The sequence below is a fragment of the Cinclus cinclus genome, chromosome 6, assembly GCF_963662255.1.
Source record: "Cinclus cinclus chromosome 6, bCinCin1.1, whole genome shotgun sequence".
In the NCBI taxonomy this organism is placed as follows: Eukaryota; Metazoa; Chordata; class Aves; order Passeriformes; family Cinclidae; genus Cinclus; species Cinclus cinclus.
Window position 1 is genome coordinate 14,083,772 of NC_085051.1, and position 24,990 is coordinate 14,108,761.

General features: G+C 37.4%; 1 protein-coding gene across 1 annotated transcript in view; it reads right to left on the bottom strand.

Annotated features, from left to right (window-relative positions):
- The window catches only part of USH1C (USH1 protein network component harmonin), a 43,983-nt gene that overhangs the window by 2,045 nt on the left and 16,948 nt on the right, over positions 1 to 24,990 (bottom strand). Inside the window, exons 12-24 of the mRNA XM_062495351.1 lie at positions 24,185 to 24,327; positions 23,505 to 23,570; positions 20,861 to 20,985; positions 18,492 to 18,541; positions 15,617 to 15,769; positions 15,118 to 15,234; positions 12,852 to 13,079; positions 10,932 to 10,988; positions 9,299 to 9,418; positions 5,283 to 5,345; positions 1,809 to 1,850; positions 1,415 to 1,468; positions 1,162 to 1,261 (exon numbers count right to left, since the gene is read on the bottom strand). Of these exons, the coding sequence (XP_062351335.1) occupies positions 1,162 to 1,261; positions 1,415 to 1,468; positions 1,809 to 1,850; positions 5,283 to 5,345; positions 9,299 to 9,418; positions 10,932 to 10,988; positions 12,852 to 13,079; positions 15,118 to 15,234; positions 15,617 to 15,769; positions 18,492 to 18,541; positions 20,861 to 20,985; positions 23,505 to 23,570; positions 24,185 to 24,327 (1,318 nt within the window). The remainder of the gene's footprint in view (positions 1 to 1,161; positions 1,262 to 1,414; positions 1,469 to 1,808; positions 1,851 to 5,282; positions 5,346 to 9,298; positions 9,419 to 10,931; positions 10,989 to 12,851; positions 13,080 to 15,117; positions 15,235 to 15,616; positions 15,770 to 18,491; positions 18,542 to 20,860; positions 20,986 to 23,504; positions 23,571 to 24,184; positions 24,328 to 24,990) is intronic.

A 24,990-nucleotide genomic window follows, 5' to 3' on the forward strand; every position in this document is an offset into this window, starting at 1 on the left:
AAAGCCAAAGTAATCTCCTACTGATCATGACCGGTAAGAAACTAGTTCAATATGATTTTCTACAGTTTGCCCATTTGGGTAATCCAGCTATACTGTTTACAAACTGTGACTGACTGTAGGATGCTGTTACTACGCCCCTTTCCTGAAAGTGTTCAAGGCCAGGTTGGATGGGGCTTTTCAGCGACCTGGTCTAGGGTAAGGTGTCCCAACCCATGGCAGGGCCTTGGAATTAGATGATCTGTAAAGTCTCTTCCAACCCAAAAGACTCCATGATTCTATAAAAATGGCAAAATTAATTAAATTCCTGAAGGAATAAAATGGCACTTGTCAAGGGTTTGCATGACTGTCATTGCTTTGCAAGTGTACGTGTAGTGTTTGCTCCTTAGAACTGTTTTTGACTTGCCAATCTGGGATGAAGCATAACCAGTTAACTGGAACTGGATTTGAAGAGGGTGGTAAGAGGACAGCTTTAGTTATGAGGCCTAGTAATGGACCTAAAAAGAGCGAAGGGCCAAAAAGAGCCCTGAGGAGATGAAATGACTGAGATTTTTCACAACAAGAGTGACTTGAACTTAGGTGCAGGCTGGGACAAGGACAGCAAAGACATTATAAGGGAATATTATAAGGGAATATTGCCCTCTGTTGACCTGATTGTCACAACAGTTCTCCAGAAAAGGATGGCAGATACTTCCCACCAGGTGCAAAGCCCAGATGTGTTGGTGAGCCTCTTCTTGCACCTTCAAGAGCTCAGCTTCAGAGGCTCTGGCCTTTAGTTGGGTTTTGGGAGTACAGCTGGCTGCTTAACTAGACAAATTACTATTTAAGGCAGCATAATGAACAAAACTAAGCACAGTGTAGTAAGGTAATTGCTTTGCATGTGGAAGTACTACAAATGTCATTGCTTGGAAATTGTGAAATAATGGAGAACATATTCCTTGATTAAAGAATGCACCAGAGAATCAGGTGTCGGTTTTTATAAATTTAATGTAATTATTTAATTTAAGCAGCGCATGTGGGCTGCCCTTAAACCTGAACCAGAACTTGGGTCCTTGGCCAATCTAAATGAGCCTTTCAGGACCAGGCTATGAAATTAGCCAACCATTCTCTGCCAGTGTAAGGAGACACTTGGCAGCAGCATTGACATTCCCCGTTGTTGCTCACCATGTTTGTCTGCAGCACCATCCTCGTAGATGGCAGACACAACTATCTTTCCAACTGGAGAATCAATTCCTCCCTCAACTGCAAGGTCCAGTGATCCTTCCTATGAAAAACAAAACAGTTCTAGTTCAGAAAAGTCTGATAATTTTTGGCATTAGCAGGAGCTTAATCTTTCTTTGCTTCTTCCTAGTAAATGATGTTGTACATCAAATGCTTACATGAATTTTAACTATCAATCAACCAACATAATATTTACCTTTTTTATTCGTAATAGCCGTACATCTTTTCCCATAATCTGGTCTGGGGTAAACTGTGAAAAGATATAATGATTAATCATTTCCACTTTGGAAACAGAAAACAATTAGGCTGATCTATGTAGTTTCTGGGGGAAAAGGGACTTTTCCTTTCTCTAAAATAGTGTAAGAGGAAGATCAGAACACCACATCACTTTTTCCTGTAAGAACACTCCTGTTAAATGTAGAAAAGACAACTTGTCTAGAAAACTAACTTGTCTTAGAAAAGACAACTAAGACCCAGAAAAGCAACAAGCAAGAATCTTACCTACTCCCAGCCCTCAAAATCAAGGATTTGGCTTTTTTTCCAGACTATTTCATATTAAACAGTGAGGCATTTTTAAATTCTCTCCTTACCATTGAATACGGATCAAAATCTTCCACATACTTCTGGAAGCCCTGAGAATAGAATTATATTTAATTGAAAAAACAGCTACTCACACATTTAACACACAAATTCCATCTTACTTATTAGTGAGAGAACATGTAATTCTGTAAGCTATGAAAGAAGACAGTAACTGGAGAAAAGCCCAGAGAGACAGCAAAGAGTCCATCCTGACAGTCAGAAGACATTTCAGAACCTCATGACAGATCAATAATTTGAGTTGGTCATATCATGGAGCATTTCTGAGGGAGAGTTTACCACCTGTCAGCTCCACAGTTCCTCTCTACACCTGACAGAACACTCTTTGGAGCAACATTTCTTGGGGTTACGAACGTGTTGGATGGCAACAGGTAGAAATTACAGGCTGCAATTAACCTGTCAGCAACGCTACTTCCACCCTGTCTGGGTTTTAGGATTCTTTTTCAGTCCCTTCTCTCCTTCTTGATGTGGAGTTTCAGGGAGTCGGCTCCATATCACAAGCAAGCGCAGGACAACAATTTGTTGGACAATTTGCAGGACAACAATATGATTTTATTTTAATATGGTTCTGTGGAGGACCTAAAAGTTTTGTCAGGAAAAGTCTGAAATGCAGAAGATGATACTGTACTTAGGCACAGCAAGATTTAAGCTTTGAGAAGACCTACAAAATGTAGTGCTTAACCCTTTGTCACACCAAGGCTGCAGGGGAAAGAAGGAGTTACCTTTTCTGCAAGGCTGGGAGTTCCAGCACCACCAATCAGGAGTCAATGCTGTTTGAATGACAATTTCTTGAGGAAGATTAGTAGCTACTGGGTGAGACTGTATGGCCAGGGCCAGGGATTTATGAAAGCTCTGCACTTACCCTGCATGTTAAAGTAAGGACCTCAGAACTTAGTCTTTACTGAGGCACCTAGCTCCCACTCTTGTGGCCTCAAGCTGCAATAACCTGGTGATAGGGGAACACAGAACCACACAACCCCTTGCTGACACAGCAGGCAAGTCAATACCTTACACAGACCAGTGGTACCAATTCAATGAATTGGTATATTATGGACTACTGCCCTCTTTTCCACTGGATACATTTGACAACAAAGATTACTCAATTGTCAGACTCAGCTAAGCCTTTTTCTGCTTGTAAACCAAACATACAGCTTGAGATTCTTGTGATATATTTAAGGCCTGGCTGATTAATGGCAAAGTTGCAGCAGGAAATACTAATGCCTCCTCTACTATACCGTCTATCACCTTTTTCAGTTGCTTAATTTTGATGTGATTATGAACCCTCTGGGTTCTGATCTCATTCATAACAGGACTGCCTTATTTAAGTTTGTTACACTGCATTAAATTTGTTAACCAGATAAATGGGAAGTTCATCACAAACATCAGCAAGGGTAGAATTTCATCCTGGGTGAAAAACATCAACCAATGGTTCATTAATTTCCAAATTGTATTAATATTATGAACCATTTAACTAAAACTGTAAGAGAAACATTTTACAATGAAAGCAACCTAAACAATACTTCGAATAACTGAATTAGTACTGCCTTTTTGGAATCATGGCTCAAGTAGGTATCTATGGGTTTGGAGCAAGTAATTTAGAGAAAAGGACTCCAAACTCAGCCAAGTCACTAAATCATTATGTAATCTAAAGGAAATCAGTGAACTCTTTGTCCCAGGTTGTCCTCATGAAAAACAGATGTTGCCCTTGAAGGAAGTTTTCCTGGGAAAATAATCTTTAAACAGGAAAAAACCCAAAAAACTCCACAAAACAAAACACACGAAATAATAAAAATAACCCAAAAACAATCTACAAGTAAAAGTCATAGAAACACAGAATATCTTGTGTTGGAAGGAAACCACAAGGATCAGCAAGTCCAACTCCTGGCCCTGTACAGAGTGATACCGTGCACCTCAGGGCACCAAATACTTCTGGAGCTATGTCAGGCTAGTGCCCCTAGGAGCCTCTTCCAGTGCCCAACAACCCTGTGGGTGAAAACCCATTTTCTAATACTAAATCTGAACTGTTGTCCCCTGGGGTTCATATCACTATGTATCAGGGATATGATCTGGATTCAATAATGTACCAATATTGTTAAGACAGAAAGAAGACATGCACTGAACTGCAATAAAGCTTCCCTGATATGGACACCACAAATTCAGAGATCAGAGAGTGCACTCCATATCCAAGCAGGGACTAATGAACCAAGAACACCAAGTGGAAAGCACAGTCCTAAGCCTACCCTCCCACCACTCAGGATGTTTCAGGTGAAAGAGTTAAGACCATTCAAATCCCTTCTTGACTTACAAAAACATTCAGAGAGCTGAGCATAAGTCGAAAATGTAACACAAAATATTTTATTGCTCTGAAACAGCTCTCTGTCTGGACTTGCAGGTGAAAGCTGAAGTTACTATTTAAAGATAAAACAATCTCCAAATCACAAGCAGTTATACTAATGATACTGCTTCCTGGGTTTCTAACAACGGTAGTCAAGAACAATTGAGACCTGAAATAACAACAAGAAACCACAAACAAACAAACATATAAAACCCAAGCAACAACAAAAACAACAACAAATTATTGAAAGAGAAACTCAGGACCAGAAATAACAAACTTTTCAAAAAAACACCTCTTTCGAGGACACAATTGTTATATATTCAGAACATACTGGCATTTACTGGCAAATAAATAATCTCAAAACTAGATCTGTTTCAGTCAGTTTTCCCTTCTAGATATAGACTGAAACTGAATAAAAGAAGAAAAAAATATTATTAATTTTAATGCTTTACTGCTCAAAAGCTCACATTGTGAGCTCTCTTCCGTGTACCAACTTTTCATATAACGTCAATGCATCTAACTTAGCTTGCACTAACAAGGGGCTTTTGTACAGAAACTGGCACATTTTACAGCAAAGAAGAAGTTTAGCACTTCTTCAAGGGACGGTCTATTGAACCACCAGCCTACCAATGACATAGAGATGAAAACTTCATCATTATGACAGAGGAAAGCAAGAAAAGAAAAAAATGCAGTGGGAAAATCCTACACAAGGCTTTCTACCACCAGTTCCTCTGATTTCCTACCAGTAACTACATTATGATGTTAACTCTATTTCTTAAACTGATAAGGCATTTTATTACTGAAAGCATTGTAGCTGGACACTAAAAGAAACAAGGAAGTCTTAGGAATATTAGTATCAGATCAGTTATCAGTGTTCAACTATCTTAAAGGTTGCACTTAACCATATAAGATGGTTCAACCTGAAGGATTTATTCTCATTCTTCTTCTGCCTAGACTAGCAGGAGCCAGAAGCACACACTTAAAACTTACAAAGGTGAGCAGTTCTCATGCACTAGGGCTGTCTTGCATGTTCTGTTTTAGAAACTGAGCAACAGAATTTGAAAGGAAAGTTTTAAATCTATGATCAGTCAAACAAGAAGACCACACAAAACACGGAAAAATGGTTTTTTACTTGTTTTTTGTTAGATCTAAATGATGAATTGTAAACCACCATCCTTTTAAACATCTCTTGTGGCTGCAAAAGAAAGAAAATTGCCAAACCAGGTATTAACTTTTTGCTGTAAATAAATATCACCTACTCATAAATTATCTTACTGCTTATTTCACTCTCCTAGGGACTGAATCACACTTGTTAGTGCTTGCTCCCTGTATCATTTCAAAATGAGAGAACTCACACAGTGAAACAGTACTGAATGCAAAGTGGAAAGAATTTTAGAGAAACTACATAAATAATGCACATTTCCATACCACAAGATTTCTTAAAAATATTTTCCATCATTGCTTTTATAACTCATCTCTAAAAAACATCTCTAAAAGGTTGGAAGTCTCATCCATGATATATGAGGAAAACAGATTGGAAAAAAACCCAACCCTAAACATGGACAAAATGTTAAACAATAATTTCCAAAATATGGAGAAGTCATAATAAATGCATGTTCATGCATTTAAGATTTCTTTCCTACCAAGGACTTCCTATACTGAAGAGGTGAATTCTACTATTATTAAATGGATTTTATTTTATTGCATTTGGCTTCAAGGTCTTAAATTCCATATTTATTCTCTTTTTCTGTCACTTCCACTATTCTAACAAAATGGTACACTGTAGTTTGGAATCACTTAAAATACAGAATATCGTATTAGTCTACAAAAAATTTCAAAAATAAAATGGGCTAACCCCCCTTATAATATATATTTGTAGATATAAAAAAACCCCATTTTATTATACAACTGTCACTACTGACACTTCACTTCCCCAGCCTCCATTCAAAACCTTGCAGCAAATCAGGTAACATATTTGAGTCTTCTGTAACAAGAAATACTTTCTACAGACCACATTTACCTTTTCAAACTCAATTTGCTTTAAAACAAATTACTAAGTATGTTTCACTAATGTTTCTCTCAGTGTCCTATAGTTACCATTTCTTGGGACAATAGATTCTAGAGTTAATGAAATGTGGTTTTTGTTTAATTAATACAAATTGTGAGTTTTTGTCTTGGAGGATTTATGGGCAAGTTTGGAAAGATTTTTCCATAAACCTCTTGAGAACCTCTCTAAAAAGAAAACCAAAAACCAAATCATTTTCAACACAGATTGTTTTGGTATGGCTATAACCAATACTAACTGAAGTTTCTAATCCTCTCCAATCTTGCCACAAGGTATCTAAGCACCTGTCTTGACTTCAGTCCTACAGAATCAGGCTTCAAATCTTGAAAATTAGAGAAAAGCTTAAATATTATTTTTGTCCCTTCAGAAATTATTCATCCAGCTGAAAAGGAATAAGGGAGGAAAAATCCTTTTTAGCAGCAAGTGCAGCAGAGCCTTGTAACTCACACAACAGGACGTTTGTAATAGATGGAAGAGCAGAGACTAATATTCCTGGTGGTTTTGCATCTATGGAAATCTCACTACTAAATCATAATAGTCCTCTCCTGTTCTCTGAGCCAAAATTTAATTGGTTTTGCTGCGAGTGTATTCAAGTTCACTCTAGTACAGCTGACACTGATTTTAACTCAGAGCAGCCCTCAGCATTCAAGGGCACACTTAAGGTTTAAACATCTCCCATAATTCCCCTATTTTTGAGTGAAGACAATTTCATTTTCATCAACTGTTAAGGGACCTGTTAGTTCTGACCTGAATTTAGTTAATGAGATTACTTAAGTCACAACAGAGACTATCTGGCCCAACTACCTTCCATGTAAGAGAATTTCACCCCTTCTTACATGCCTATTTTATTCTTAAGTTCATGCTTTTTCATCTTCTTTACTAGTCAATTGTTTGAATATAGGCTAACTGGATTAGCTGCTTGAATAAAATAAATCCATCAACCTCAGTTTCTTGTGCTTCGTACTCAAGACAGTTAAATTCAGGTAAAAACAAGGTAGAAAAAGTGGTGTGCATAATGTCAAATTAGGACATCAAAGCTGGAATTCCATAAGGTGTGTGAAACATAGGAAAATGAGAAACCAGACAGCAAATGGTATGTTGTCTTTGGTGATACTCTCCTCCACTAGGAGATGCAGAATTTGTCCTGTATCTAACAATGAACTTAAACACACATGCACAAAATCACACACAGCAACCAACCAAACCCCTTCCCCCTTTGCATGAAATCTAACTATAATTCCTGTACATTTCTGGAGACAGGCAGGTACTGTCTTCTTTCTTCATACACTGGCCTTTTCTTTTTTTATCTAATAGCAGTAATCTCCCTCTTTAGTATCCATGCACGTATTACTTCACATAACTCTTGTGACTTCATTGCAGGGAGGAAGAATAAATACCCTTTACTGCAGTAAATCATCAATGGAAGTAAGAGATGTAAGGTCTACCAAACCAATTTATAGACTGATCCTTCTCTCAAAGTCCTACCAGATTATTTCTCCCACAGAAATTTTGATCTTTCGACTAATATAAGGCAGTTTGGGAAGGAAGAGGATTGAAAGATTTTAGCAGACTTGTGAATTGGAAGATGTGCATGCATGCATAACAAATCATAAGACATTTCCCATGGAGGTGGATCTTGTTGCCAGTTTCTTAAACTAATTGAATCTAGTCAGTTAAAAAAAAAATCCTTTAAAAATTTGTACCAAGACTGTTTGATCACACTTAATAGTATTATCCATTTTGCAAATTAATTCACATATACACACTTTTTTCAAGAGTTAGATGATACTAACTGCAGATTATGACTTTGTTCATTCCTCTCCTAAGGGACTGCATATTGCTTAGAGATGTTAAATTATTGAACACAATCAAAATGAGAGCTCCAACTGAAGCAAACATCTCCACTGGAGGGATCTGAATTTATTTTTAGCTCATGGGCCTGCCTTCTCTTACACAACTTATTGAAACTGCTTCCAATTACCATTCATTTATAATATAGAAGATTCAAGATGATTCTGTCTGTGGGAAAAGTGGTTACTAAGTAGCATTTAAATTTGTTCAAAGTGTAACTGGGGATAACAAAGGAAAAAGAGTATCTAAATTATTGAAGCGAAAAATGATAAAGAAATCCATCATGATTTAATGAAACACAGTTAGGAATATTGTGCACATAATTTATTGCCAGAAATAGCTTTTAATTAAATAAATGGAAGACAGATTTGATGTTTTTTTCTGTCAGTTACTGTCTTTCAACTCCATATACACGTGTCCACACACACACATGCAACAAACACAGAACTTCGATAGTAACAGCTTATGTCATGGTGATCCTCAAAAATAAATTCTACTAATTACCCCACCATCTCTTTTAGGTGGATTTCAAAGACTGCCAGCTGGGAGTTATCATCTCTCTGAGCAATATTTCTCATTTTTTTGTTCAGTAAGCCTTGGTTCACCTTCCTTCATAAACTACCGTTCCCAAGGATACTACATGGCTGGTCCTAAAAGGTTTAGTCTCTGACTTTTCACTTGCATTTGGGACAAAAATGGAAAAGAAATAAGAAAAATAATATGACCATTATATTGGAGTCTGATATAACAACAATGTTTTTCCCCTGGAAATTAAAATATAAATTTAATTTATATATATATATATAATATGATAAATCATATAAGGCATAAATCTTCGAGTATGTTCATGACCATTTACAAAGGAAAAAAGTAAGTGACTTAATTTTTATTATCTCATTCCTGATGAATTCAGAATTTATAAAAATACAACCCAGCATCTGAATAAATGAGCAATAAGATGTAGAAATTCTAGGGTTTTTATGCTGCTCTGGAATTATACACCCTTGTACAAAAAAAAATGTTACTAAAAGTGGCTTTTCCATCATGGAAAAAAAACAAGGAAAAATACTGTTTTGTACTTACCATCAGTGACTGCTTGAAAATATACAGGAACTTTAGTTAGTAGGAAATGGGACAAAGGTTGATTCTTTGAGGACATTTCAAAGAACAGTGTCAAAACCAAACCCTCACAGTACTGGAGCCACTAAGAAAAAGGATTTTAAAAGGCTTACCAGGGCCTCTGATTTGATTGTTGGCCTGACCACGAAGTTTGGGTCAGGATGCAGCATAACTGGTTTAGAGACTATTGGTACCCCTGGATGACGCTGGGTAGGCGGACTTGGAGCGAGTTGCTATGGAGTTAAATTAAGAAAATTACAGTTCACAACCTAATTTGTGCAAATCCATCCTTTCACCGAGACTCCTCAATGGTTTATCATAAATAATTTAATTACACTAATACAAAAAATTAGTGTAATTTAATACAAAAAGCTGACAGAATTATTTTAACTAGGGCTTACAAAGTCAACAAACCAAAACACAATTTCTCTTGTATCCAAGTAATAGCTTTCCACTTGAATTCTGGCTTCACCAGCAAGATTGTGGAAAAATCTCAGCCCTGGTTTTGGCACTTTCCCCATAAAGGCAACAAACTGAATGAAAAATTAGAGGGAAAAATCCCCAAAACTGCTAAAGTTGAATGTAGGAATAGAGTGAACCCAAAATAAGATTTTAACTAGTCCATGGCTAAATAGATCTTTTAAGATGAAATTCAGCAGGGCTGCAACAACCAGCTTTCAGTAAAGAATTTCAAGTTAAATTATCTTGATTTAACAGTGATGGTTTGTTAGCCTAATTCCCAGCCCTTGACTCCACAAAGCAGAGATACCCAGAGGCATCTGAGACCTAATCATTCAGCATGTCCTAGTCCAATCCTACACTTCCCGCTATGCCAAAACTCCCACTGACATCAACCACAGTTTTATTGAAGAAAAGAGTTCAAAACTGAGCCCTGTGCGTTCAGTTTCTGACTGAACCCCAGCAACTCTTGGGACACTTTTCTCAGTGTTTCTCATAGGAAATGTGATGTATTCCAGAGATCTTTCTCATGGTACAAGCTGTAACCTCTGAAGTTATTTATCTGCAGCCAGCAAATGGGTTAAGCCAATTTTTTGATTTGTTTTTTTCTGTTTGTTTTGTGTGTGTTTCCCCCCCCGGGCTTTTTCCCCCCCATCCTTTCCTTTCTTAAATATTTTTTTTTAAAGGTTTGAATCAGATATTCAAAAGTCCCTGTGGATATCACTCAACTAATCTTGCTCCACGCTGCAAAATACATTGCATTGTTAAGCATTCTGAGCTTAGAAGAATCAGAATCAACAGAGATACCAACTTGTTAATCTGCACTGGAACTGGATGATTTCTCCTGGAGTTGCACAATTTAGCAACAGATTTTTCTACAGTGCAGAATGGACGTCTGATCATTCTGACTTAAAAGCAGGGCAAAGAGATATCAAACAAATGGTGATTCTGGGATGAAACTTGTTTCTTAGCACCTATTATATTTAACAAATAGTTTAAACCTAGCAATTTTTGCCTCGGTGGAAGAAGAAAGCACATGTGCTGTGAGATACAGACATTCACAACATGCAGATATGGACTGCATGTTGAAATACAACATCGTGGACCATTAGGAGTAATTTCCACTACTTGTACTTTCAGCACAGCAGTGTATCCACACAGATAATTCCATGTGCTGAATTTTAAATAAATTAGCCCTGCAGAGTGAAACCCTTGACAATTCCTTGCCATTAGCACTACATGGGAAGCTCATGAAACTACAGCCATGATAAACAGCACGTGACATACCAGAGGGCTGCTTGACACAGAGGATTCTTTGCCAACGTGGGAGATGTTTCTTACAACCTAAACAGCAACAAACTTAGTACTGAGTTCATATAAAGTGTAAAGCTAATAATATTTTTTCAGAAACAGACAATTTACAGCAGATATTTTAATAGCTACTTCGCAAGAGTATTTTTGACAGGATTTTTATTCCTTCTGTCAGGTTTTGTTTGAGCTGAGTTGGAAATTAAAGGATCTGGGTTAAAACCAAAAATGGAGTAATGCAGAGAAGATTTACCAGCTTGAGTAATATTAGAAAAATGAACTTATGGGACAACTACAGTTGTCTTTTGTTTTGTTTTACCAGGCATAAACATGAGATCTTTAATCCATAGTCACACAAATGCATTGCTTTTGCTTATCTGTGGGTTTTAAAATTGACTTTGTAAAAAGTAACAAGAATAAATTGTCAAGTTTTGGATTTTTTCTTCCATTTCTGAAACAACATCAGAAATACTGAATTACCTAGTTATTTCCTCATGTACTCTAATTATATTCAGTGAAAACGGACATTTATTTTAAAGGCTAGGTTATTTGCTGTTACCTAACATATTTTTCTTAATTATTAATTTATTTTCTCTTACACAGCTAGCAGTGACAAACTGCCAGAAACAGGTATTAGAATGATCTGACTTCGGGTCAGATCAGTATGGCAGTTCCTTTATTACTCCTTCTATCTGAATATTCTCTGCTGTCTTTAAAGGAGTGTATTTCTCCTCTCAACACAAGTATTTTTTACACTTGTGTCATTTAATATACTTTTTGTTTTGCAAATAACTTGGGCAACCTGCTATCCACAAGAACATACAAAATTTCCATTTCAGTAGCTCTAACACATTCCTGGCACTTCAAATGTATGAACCACATAGATCAAGCACTATCAGAGGAGCACATATGTTTACAAGACCCATGAACCCATGGGTCACATCGGGGTGATTATTCACAGAGAGAATGTACTTGTTTCCACAAAAAGTTATACACTTGCATATCCTTCCCCACCTAAGGAGAATCATGCACATATAAACACTATTTAGGAAACATGCAAAACCCCCAAAACCCAATAGTACAGTCAGTCAACCCATGCAGAAAACTGTACAGGGAAGAACTGATCATATGGGATCCTCTTCTGCTGCTTGAAACAAGTATCTTTCGCCAAAAGAACAAGTTCATGATTCTCATTACAGTGCTTAGCAAAGGGAATTATGATGAATTAGCTGCCATTTCTTTCCTAAAGTGAGATTTGGCACAAGGTTTTTTTTTATTTGATCCTATTTTGGACTCAGATTGCAATAAGGAGAAAATTGATGTTTTCTCAAAGTGCAAAAAGTCAAACCAGGTTACCAGCTCTTGCTTTTTTATTTTACACAGTTTTGACCTTTTAAAAGTTTGACCTCACTTTAGGCCAATTTTCTTTGTCCACTCTTCTCACCTAACAAAGCAATTTGATGACATATTTAAAGCACTTCCACAGGTCATTTTCACTACAGGGATATTTTTCTCAAATTTAGCAATGAATTAAATCTGCTGCCTGCAACCTCGTTTTTTTAAAGTCTTTAAGTCCAAATCATCTTTTTTATTTTTTAACTGATATATTCTCTCTAGGACATCTGCAGGTAATAGGGCCGCAAGGTATGCAAGCAGGAGAGCAAACCCCTACTGACTATAGATTTAAAAAATAATAAAATTAAACTACCTCTGGACTGCAATGACTACTGAAAACAAAGGAAGAAACCACTTCATTGCCTCTTTTAACATAGCAAGGTGCAGAAGGGTAGACCCAGTGGACAAAGAGTATGATGGATCAGGGCAGGGAGGCACACAGGGGAACAGTAAAGGCGCATGCATCCAAACAGATCCCGAGGTCACCTGGGAAGCTGGTGTTACCAACAGGGCTGGACCTCGTGGAGCATTTGAGGCAGGGGGTGGATGAGCTGGTGGTGCTGGGGTAACAGTGGGAGGCGGTGGCGGCGGAGGTGGTGGCGCGCGCGATTTGGGTTTGTCAACTTCGTCTAGGTTTATGTCGTCGAGATCTGTGGTGTGCAGCTGCAGCCCCCCGGCAAAGCGCCGCATCGAGGTGGCAGAGGGAGAGGGAGAAGGACGTCCAGCCACCAGCTACGTGCGACAGAACAGAAATCTGCCTCAACACTCCTGCCTGCTACAGCTCCGAAGGACAACCAGCCCTAGAACACCGCTCTGCGTAACTGCTCCTCCACAGGAAGATTTTTGCTTCTCCCACACAGAATATACACAAACATTTTCTCTGAAAGCACTCGTTGGGATTCCAGTTTAAAAAGAAGAAAACCAGGAGTGATGTGACAGCAGCTGTTGGGGTAAAGGGGTCAACAAAAGAAAACTCACAAAACCCCAATGGCATGATGTTTTCAGAAGGCAAAATCACAGGATGAACCAAGATAACACAACTTTTGCCTCTCTGGCTCTTATGAGGAGAAAGCCAGAATTACTCCTTGCAGAAGTGATTATTTGAAGGAAAATAATCAAAGACAGGCCCTGAGATTCTATGTCATTAAGAAAGGGAGACGGGTTAAAGTTGTGTAAACATAACCACACATTAGTACAAGAAAGGAAATTAAGCTTAAGCAGCTATCAAAACAAAAAGTTTAGCGTGCTATGAAATTCTGAACCTCAAGGGGCTTGAGATCTTATAATTTATATTACTCCACACTGTATCTATTGGGGCACTAAACAACTTCAGAGTTTGAACACAATAAGGAGCTCATCAGGAAAATAAGGATGTGTGTGAGGAAGGAGTCTACATATGTTGTTAGAATTGCTAACATTTTATTATTAAGTGATCAAACTGGAGTATTTGAGAAAATTCAGTCATTTTGCTATTTTGTAGACTCAGCTGAGGAAACCTTACATAGATACACTGACAGACACATTCATCTTACTCTAATATGGCAACACTTCCCTCCAGCGCACACTTTTCACATTCTTCTTATCTAACATGCTAATTGCTTTGTGCTGAAAAATAGCTATTTCATTGGCAGACATTGAGATTTTGAATGCTCTTGTTCCCAAGAAACAGTTCAAACCTGTAGCACATGAATATTTTTCAGCTGCATTTAGCCCTAAGAAGCTCAGGTTTTGTGTTTTACATGTTTTAACTTCTTGAATAGGTTTGTAGAAAAACTGTAATAGAGCAATTACATATAACATAATAGAATAATTGATGGAGCAAACACAACACAGAGTGCTTGTTTTAATTCCAGTTAGAGCTCTGATAATACAACACTGTAATCTGCAATGTTGTTTCTTACTTTACAGAGAGGGACAAAGTTCTAGCAGAACACAAGCTGCCAAGTGATAGCGAGATAAAAACTCTGCATAATCATTCCACTAAAGATCTGTACTGAAAAGCCACATAGATCTGAGCCTAGGGCCATGAGGAACAAAAGATCAGCTGCTTTTTCCAGAGCTGCTCCACGCTGACCTGAAGGAAAATCATGCGAGAGTGTTCCCCAAGGTCCTTTTTGTGGTTGCAGTTTCTCGGGGATCCCATGGGAGCTCAGTAGATTGCAGTGTTCCTCTTGGAAGTGGCTCTCCTTGGAAGACAGCCAGAGCAACAGGATGGTGGGAAAGCCTCACTCCATGTCTAGAACCACCAGGCTCTAAGGAACAATCACTATCTGCAGCTCTCCAGATTAAAGGGGCCTACTTAAAGCATAAGCCCAAACCCTACTCCTTGTGAGTTTCATGGTTTTTTGTAGTTTTCTCATCCTGTTCCTTTATTTCATGCAATACAAGGAAGCTTCCAAGAGCTCATCATCAATGATGTTCTTATATTCACATGATACTAATAAATATAGCTGGATCTAGCTTTTGTTACTGGTAGCATCTCCCACTTAGTCGAAATATTTCATGAGATGATAAAACTGTTAATTTAGTGGTGATAATAAAGTTAAAAGGGACAAAGTACAATTAGTTCATTAAAATAATATTTAAATATTCATAAAATATAGGAAAAAATTCTATAGATTGTAAGTCATCAATTACTGACTTTTGTTCTCCTCTCATAGAAAGAAGACTGAGGGGGAAAGACAAATTTTGTCACTGGTAAAACCTGCTGCTTTTAGGAGACTACTTTCATTTAGAGATCATGCATTATATAGAAAAGCTAGAATTTTACCTCAGGAGACTCATTCTCCACAGAGGAAATCTGTTCTAACCGTGTTTGACAAAGTCTTTCCACCCAGTGCTGCACCTTTTCTGATTCTTCCAGGTCTTCTCGTTCTGTCTCAGATACCTTGACCATAACATTGGTGCATTAGAAAAGTTTATAGGTATGGTCATAATACAAATATGTTTCAAAAGTATGAAATGCCACCTAAATTAGTTTTAAAAATGACAACAACAATAGTACTTTTAAGAAGGATTTCCTATTTTGCTATTTTTCATTAGTGTTTCATTTTCATCACTACACATGAACACAGCTGCAGACCTATCCTCATTTGGGCAAAAGCTGACTAGAAATAAACAAATGTGGAAACAGAATTCTGCAGTAAAACAGCTTTGAGAATTTCATTACCTTTGACATAATTAAACAAGTGTCCTGCTAAAATAATTCCACTAAAAATCCATCTAATTTTCTTTCAATATAGCTTTGCACTTGATAGATCACAACATACCTCTTGCACAAGACGATTTATTTTCAGTTGTTTTTCTTTCTCCAGCATTCCTTCTTTCTCTTTGGCAAGTTTTTGCTCAAACTCCATTTCCTTCTTATTCTTCTTTTGTTCACAAAAGCTATCACTTTTTGACTTCTTTCGTTCTTTCCCTTTCTGGGAAGGATTTGTAACAAAAATTTTTACATCAGCTAAAAACACCACAAATGTCAATCTTGGTACATGAGTGCCTGCCTTGAAAAATTAATCACGGTCTATACAAATATGGGGATGGTTTTCTAAGTCCATTTACCCAGTAATGTGCAGGAAATTCAGACTATTTGGAGGGCTCGTGCCCCCTAACATAAACTGGATGAGATCAGAGAATTAAAATTCTTTGCTCCTGTGCAAAGTTACAATATTAGGGAACACAGGCCCACTACAAAACTTTGAATATTCAAACAGTTTTGGTTGGGTATTGATTTGCCATCTATCTGCTTTGGCATTTATGTGAGACTGATTGCTTTCAGGTGACAGATGCTCATGTATAGGTAGATGTGAATAATCCATGCATACAACAGCTTCATGCATATGCCTTAAAATCAACATTAAATCCCCTAATAAAACTGAAATAAGGAGTTATAAAGGAAAGGTTTAGATCAGTGCAGAAACAGAGTTGCTTCCAAGAAGGAACACTGCATCACAAAGACCATGTAGCTCCTACAAGCACTGGATAAAATCTACTCAGATGAGTTAACTAATACAGCACAAAGTGACTCCAAAATTTTAGATGTAGGATACAAACAAAGGGGAAAAACTATGTACTCTTTTGGAAGCCCCCATTCCTGTTGTCTTCAAAATACATGCTGCTCCTTATTTCTACCTTAGTGATGTCCCATTTCTGCTGCCCTTTCACATCTGTACAGGTAGAACTCAGTTCATACTGAAAATGCCATGTCCTCCTTTTTTTTAATGAAAAGTAAAACAGAGGAACAGGTGGCCACTTACTGACAATTACTGCCACTGCCAGAAAGGCTGTGCTTTGGGTTTGATTTTTGTTCTTATCATCATCTTCAGTTATTGACTTTTCATGCTTTGAATTCCCCAAACCACCACAAACTGCTTAACATTAAATAGCATTGTCTCCCTTTCACCTTTTGCACATTAATATTGATAACAAAGCCTTGGAAAGCAGACATTTTCCCTGGCAGCTACAAAAGCCAATTCCCCCAGTCAAGCAGTTAACTGGAACTTTGTGCTACTGAGTTCAGTGGGATGTGGTGTATTGCTTCATGGCTACATGGTGGTGGTATTGTAGGGAGGGGAGAAGGGGGAAAAGGAACTCCAAAAACATTGGCAATAAAGCCTAACTAAAAAAAAATAGCTTTTCACCACTAATGTTTTAAAATAAACCTAATCCAATGAAGTATTTTATTCAGGGATAATTAGTTTTTACCTTAACAACAATTTCAACTATCATCCTCTAATAAGTTCGAGTAATAAATTTAGTACTGTCTGCTAGATGTAACATCAGGCAGGTCAATTTGCTACATATCAACATTTGAAGAATTACTGAATTCAAAGGCACACTAAGCAGTACACAAGCCAAAGTCTTCTAGAATATGAACATCTAGCTGACTGTCATAGCTGCATTCACAGCATTCAGATAAAACAGGATGATTCATCCTTTCCTGCAATTTTCCCCATGGATTCTGTTTACTTCCTATTATAGATATTTTAAGTACAGAGGGAAATTTTGTTTTTCAAGAAAATTAAAAAAAATATTAGGAATAGGGAGCAGGATGAAAATTCATCACTGCCAAAAGCAAATGATTAAAATAAATCTTTTCAAGCTTCTAGTGCGCACTGTGTGGTAAAGTTCAACAGGAATTGTGTAAGATCATTAGCATATGAAGAGGTATTTGGGCATTCTATAAACTATAGTTGTCAGCAGCAACACAAAATACTACCTTCTTAATGTGAAGAGTTTCCGTAACATGCATTTACAATTTTCAGATTAAAATCCTAACTGGCCTGGCTTTCACACAGGTTACAGATCCATGATGATTTATGGTCACCAGCAGTACAAAAAGGTATTGGAATGCACCATCTTCTCCTAATTTGTTTTAAGGAGAACAGGTATATACTGGGCACACAGAAAGTCAAAGTAATCGTCCTAAACAGTGGCACAAATAATTCGTCAGAAATAATAATGACCTCCTCTGAAACCTTGAGTTCTTGCCAGATACATGCACAAAATCTTCACAGCACTTTTACCACAGTTAATTATCATAAAATCCACCACCAGAGCACACAACACCATAGCAAGCCCCCTACAATATGGCTAATATATATTGCAAGAAATAAAAAGAAGGAAGCAACAGCAAATATAAAATATTATTTGAAACTCTTATAAATTGACATTGCAATACTTCAGCAGCAGACACAGAAGTATTCTATCAGCTTAAAGATTGTTAATTTTTATTTTTATTTTTCTCGTATATACATGGCTAAAAGCCTTTTGCCTTCAGCACTTCTCCTACAGGGAGGTCTGCAAAGGTATAACTGTATATTTTTGTCTCTTTACTGTTTTTATATAAACATGATTCTAATGACTTTTGGAGAACATGAAGACATGCACTGCCCACCTACAATGAGCACCTTCTGTGAAGTATTGTTATACAGTTCCCTCTGCACTTGGCAGAACTCAGAGCCTGAAGGACTCAAAAGGACAAAGTCCTGGACACATGCATCCCAAAGGCATCTTAATTTGTGCACACGTTAAAAGAAGGAGCATTGGACTATAAAGAATATTTACTAATAACAGAGAAGAAGAAAAAAAGGGAATTCCAATTCAAACACACACAGAGCAAACAAATTCACATTTCAAACTTTGTACCTTACGGATTGTGGGAAATTTTCCATCATACCGATAAAACCATCCAAAAGCTACAAAAGGCAAAGGAAAAGTTGTTTTTTGAAGAAAAGCCAAGGACAGGCTCATACTCAAATCAATCTGTGCTGATATCTGTAACTGATTAAAATTTATTTGAAGGCACAACACCAGAGATTTGATATCACATGACAAGTTCTTAGCTAAATTCTTGATAAACAGTTCTAGAACATTGAGTCATAAGTTTTCCTTATTTTAACGATACACATTTTTTGTCAAACAAAGAAAATGCAACAAGTAATCTTCACACAGAACCATGCAGGCATGTGCACTGCTAATATTTCTACGGTCAAACTCCTATTTTACAGTAGTTTTAGCAAGCCTTATGAAAATTAAACAGGCATTCAAACTCTCAAGTTTGTGGCAGAACATGGCTTTTGAGGAGACATGAAAAGCTCTATTTCCCAGCACAAAATATTTCAAGCCAAGTGGATAAATACTATAAGAGATATTGCTAAGTAAAAACATACACAAGAATATATTACTGTAAGTTTATATAAGAGACACTGCTAATACAATATATTGAGAGCACTCAATATAGTCCATGTTTCTGTAGGGTTGTTAGATTTTATATCAAGGTATCTTTAGATGCAATAACAGCAGCAGTGTCAAAATCTTTCATCATTTACTAAAGGACCACACATATTGCCCTAGGAAAACCAAATGGTCAGTTCAATGTCAAGACTGACTGTCAGGAGGAAGTGAGACACAGGAAGAATCTGAATCAGGATAGGAAGTCAGGGCTGAGTGGCAAACCTGTTTGTCCTGTTTCATGTTCACTTCATCCGTGTCATCTGTTTCAAGTTGGTCATGTGCAACTCCCTTTAAATCTTCTAAAGAAACAAAGGAGGAAAGGGGTGAGGGGACAGAAGTGACAGTAACTGGAAGTTCCCATGAAATGAAAAAGAGATCAGTAATGTGTGACTAGAAGTTTCCATGAAACAAAATAAAAAAAAAACAAAACAACTTAGTGATGGGATGTTTTACTACAGAATTGTTAAAAAAAAACCAAAAAACAAACAAAAAATCCCCCAAAAACCCTACTTAAATCAATCTCCATCCTCCTCCAGTCCTGAAGAGCTGTTAGAATCTGCATGTGGACAGTTAGTCTGCTATGTGGTGAAGGGAAGCCTGCAGAGTTTGGTGGCTTTTCCTGTAAGGGAACCATCAGCAGACTTCCCCAAAGTCACACACAAGATATTATAATAAAATAACATCAGGTTAGGAATTGGCCCAGGTCTCCTAAAAATTATGCAACAAGCACTTTCCACATTTTTCTTTATACAATACAATTTAAATACACTTTCCACATACCATTTTAAGCTTCTAATTTAGCTTCTTGACTGCCAGCTAAGCTCCAACTCTCTTAATTCCCTATGGACAAGCAAGTCAAAGAGCCAGCAGCATCCTGGGCTGTATCAGGGGCATCAGGTCAAGGGAGGGGGCTCTGACTCTCTACTCTGCTTCCATGAGACTCCTCCTGGAGTGCTGCATCCAGCTCTGGGCTCCCAATACAAGATGGATGTGGACCTGCTGGAATGGGTCCAGCAGAGGGCCATGAGGATGACCAGAGGGCTGGAGCACCTCTGCTGTGAGGAAAGGCTGAGGGAATCAGGGCTGTTCAGCCTGGAGAAGAGAAGGCTGCTGGGAGACATTAGGTCAGCCTTTTGGTACCTAAAAGGGGCTACAAGAAAACCAAAAAGGAACTTCTTAAAAGGGCATGTAGTGACAGGACAAGGGAGAATGGCTTTAAACTAAAAGAGGATAGATTTAGATTAGATACTAGGAAGAAATTCTTTACTGTGAGACACTGGAACAGGTTACCCAGGGTAGGTGGTAGATGTGCCATCCCTGGCAGTGTTCAAGGCCAGTTTTGGATGGGCCTCTGAGCAACCTGATCTAGTGGGAGATGTCCCTGCCCATGGCAGGGCATTGGAACATTTAAGATTCCTTCCAACCCAAACTGTGAAAAGGTTGACAGGTAAACACTGAACAGAAACAACATGTAAAACAATGCACCAAACCCCCAAGCTATTGAGGTTGATGCTTCAGACCAGTTCTTAGTGAACCTTAGTCTTTTTATTTTTTCCTGCTGCTGATTGCTAGACAACCATGACTCTTTGAGTGGATGTAGATTCTGCAAGACAGGTACCTGTTAAATAAGAATTATTTAATTGGTTTATCATATGCTTCCAGTCTTCTGAAAATAACCAATTCATAGCTAGCTTAATTTGGAGACAAACTGGTGGTATATTCCATACAGCCCAGTGATGTCTCTAAAAAAAGAAGAAGGCAAGTTGACATAAATTACTTACTTTTATGTTTGGGACGAGGGGCAGAGTGCACTTCTGCAGTTACAGTTTTTAGAGACTTGAGTGGTTCTTTAGGACCCCAGTCTTCTTCCCACTCCTTTTTAAATTTCTCTTCCTCTGCTGTTATCCTAGAGGAAACAAATGCAGTTAGACATTCTGAGTACAAAACCAACAATATCAGTATATATTCATTGCCATTATAATTTTTCAGAATATTTGTTTTTTCTCTTGAATATAAAACATAATAAACTGCTTCCTTCTCCTGACTGAATTCCTTTCATCAATCTGTTTCATTTACTAAGCTACTAAGATAATTTGCAAAATACAGTGTAAGGTATTCTTATTTAATATTTAGACTTCTTAGGTGTGTTGTGTAAACACCTGCACAGATACTAAGCCTTGAGTGATACACTACAGTACTGTCACCTTAAATAAAGTAAAAAACCATCTCTCACTTAGAAATTTTTCATTTTTAGGACTGGAATTACTTACTTGAAAAACTGTCAATTTTAACTGAAACACTGAGTGGCAGAACATCTACCATATACTTAAATCAGATGTCACAATGGCAAATTATACCTAAAACTGTTTCCTCTCTGTATTTTTAAATCTGTTTTGATGATTGCTGCCTAAACAGATAGTCCTGGGTTGCCATAAAAAGTGACTCTTCCCAAAAAGAAATAAATGCAGTTGAAATGGAGACCATATTAAATTTTCTATTCTGGGGGGAAAAGGGAAAAAAATTTAAAAAAGGGAAGAGAGGGGAAGAGATGGGTACAGATACAGGATGGGGGTGGTGCAGAGTGTGTCACAGTTCAGGAAAAGAGCATACAAAACTAGTAAATTCCCTACTATATCACCATGATCAGAGAAAAAAGACCTCTCAAATAAAAACTCAGCAAATACCAAGTATGTCACATCAGAAGTGCTGAGTAACCTAATAACATGTAGCTTCATATCTGTTAGCTTAAATGATCCAAGATCTATTCTTGACTATAGCTTGCCTTGAACTGATTATGTGGTGCCAAATTTTATCAGGTCTTAGATAGATATATATGATGCTCTTTGTATTTGGATTATCTTCTGCATCTCTAAATTAACTAAAGTAAATTGAAAAAATACTCACATTGAGTCAAAACACTCTTAAATCTGTGGCTGAGCTCACTATTTAAATTTAGAGGCATTGTCAGGGAACAATAGACAGAACGTTTTTTCATTTAATTTTAATTAAAAAATGTTGGTATTACAATGTACTTGCAGTACATAGACTTAGGGACCTCTGCCATTTAGGCACATTTGAAGTTTTTTCAAATGTAAGATACCAAAAAAGGGCACAGTGACTTTATACAAGGAATTCCTACAGAAAAGATTCTTAAAAGAAGGCAAGGCATGATCCTTAAAAACAATTAATACAGAAAAATATTGTATTTTAGCTTGCCACAACTGCTCATTAAATCTCAGATTTAGATTTCATCTAGGTTCCTCTGCGACTATTCCCCCTCTTTGTCACCCAGGAGATTGACACTGACTTAACAATTTGGATTGTGATATGGAAAAGCATTAAGAGTGCCTGAGCAACACTTAAAAATTATACAAGGAGGTATAAAGCTGTGCTAGATCTTAAACTGAGCAGCCCTCAGGGCATGAAAGCCCTCCCTGAGTGAGTAAAGATGTTTTAGTACAGAAAAACACAGCAGACATGCAACATTCATTATAACAGGCAGGCAATCTAGATTTGGAGAACAGAATCATCCTTCACCTGTGTTGGCCTGCTTTTATAGCAGCTTTTAGCTATTGCAGGAATTTCTACAGTGTTCCACAATAAAGAACAGGATGTTATCAATTCCTTGAGATCAGAAAAGGGAAATACATAAGAAGAATTTATCCATGTGCTGCTGCAGAGCCCACAGCAGGACTGCCAGAAGATTTTTCTCTTGTGACAGTTGGGAATACATTTCTTTTTGCACCTTACAAATTCACAAATCCCTGTTTTTTTCTATCAGAAAATCTCAGCTAGGACATGAAAAGGGACTTAAATTAATTAAATTAATTAAAACTCCCTTAATATGTCAAAGGGGCAAAGCCAAAGACTTGAGGATCAATCTTAGCCCTAAAAGGCTGAATCTAAACAGGTATTATTCTCCAACTTGTATTTTCATGCAATTTTCCAGCATCATTTAGACGGAAAGTTAATTACTGTGGTAACAACTGGCTAATTTCAAACTTTGAAATGCAAAAGAATGCTTAAGTTAAAAATATGGTACTGATCTGTTTCTTAGCAGTACTGCTTTTTTCCTCTTTGAATTAAAAGTAGTGTTTCAGTGACAACAGACTAAACAAGTAAACAAGGACACAGAACTTCTTTAATCTTAAGTTTCTTTATATGTTAATAATACTTTAAAAATAAGTGCTTAACTTCAACTTTACATTGATTTTATTATTGCCATAATGTTTACAGGTGCTGATTTTAAGGTCAGTCTCTTAAACTGTGGAGTACTTACTGATATGTATTGGGTCCTACATTTAGCTAAATTAAAATACTACACAGTTTTATTTGAAAGCAGCATGCAGAATGTTTTCAGCCAGATCTAATACACAAGGAATCCTCTTCCAGGTGGCACATTTCCTGTGTAAGGTTTTTACTCACTGCTCTATTTCTCTGCGATATCTCTCTTCTTCCTCTGCAGCCTTCTGGGAAATCTCCAGCTTCCTTCTATAACAAGAGGAACCAGGACAACACGATAAAAATAGTATTTCTGAGTAAGAACCTGTGTGTCAGCATATAGTTAGTAAAAGGCACAGACAGTAAATACATTTGTACTGGGGGGAAATACTCTGTTTTAAAAGTAAACTTTAATATCCCAAAAGTTCAGTATGGTTTCCCAGGAATCCTGAGGACATTCCTGACCATCTGGATAATAAGGATAAATCATCTACTTAATTCTATAAGTCACTACCTCCTTCTATAGTGTGTTTTTGTAGGAGTATAAAGTTTCTAACTGTCCTGCTTAATTAGCTATGAGTGAATAGCAATAGGAAAATAAAGAATATCACATTGAATCGTTGGGGTATGACAGTCAGGAGCAGAGTGACCCTTCTACTCGAGATTGCTTTGAATGATATAAGCTTGAAAGCCCAGAACATCAAGAGCATCACAGGACAAACACTTTATGAGCAGAGACTCTGCAAAAGCAAAACAATTAATCTAAGTTGAGAATCTTCTCACTTCTGTGAGAAGCATCACAGAAATAATTATGTGCTCCTGTCTTCCATGCCCTCTCCAAATCCAAGCTAAATTTTTCAGACTGTCCCATAGAGAGTTCTCACATTCTTTCCTTCTCTTGCTGCTCTTTGATGATTTTGTTGGTCTCCAGTGCAAGCCGCTTCTGATGCATTAACTCCTGGCGTTCCTGCTCACGGAGACGTGCTTCTCTTTGCCTTTCTTCTTCAGTCATGAACAGCTCCTTTCCCTGCAATCAAAACCACCACCCCAGTCAGTTGTGAAAATATCTCATGAATGCAGTTCTTCTAGGAAATAGCTCAAACCCAATTACATAGGAGCACATCTGCCATTTCCTCACAATGCTTTTCCTGAGGAACACACCCTGAAAAGATCCTCAAAGACCTGACCCCTTACCCCAAGGAGCAAATCTAGTTTCAGCTTCTAAGTAATTATGTGCTAAGAACCTCAGAAGAGGTGTGCAACTACTGAAGTCAGCAAAAACACCATAGGGGTCACACCAAATACATGCTCAGTGTGTCACCCAGAAAAAATTTCACTTTATACTTTCTTGAAATCTCACTGAGCAATGAAATGCCAGAGAACAGAACACTGAATGATTCCCAGTGTGAAGACAACTACACAGCTGCTGTGTTTTAATGCTCCATCCCTGGCTTCTGCAGAAACATATCATCATTCAGGGACCCAAATACAGGGAAAGTACATCCCCAAAACACTGTATAGTTTATGTATTTCAGTTGGTTTTGTTCCTGTTTCACTTGCTTTACAATAAAGACACCAGCACTATTTTCTATTGCTATTAAGATACTAGCACTATTTTCACCACCACAGTTTTCTATTCAAGAAAGATATTTCCATACTGCTATAGGTAGAACACTTTGGTAACACTAAT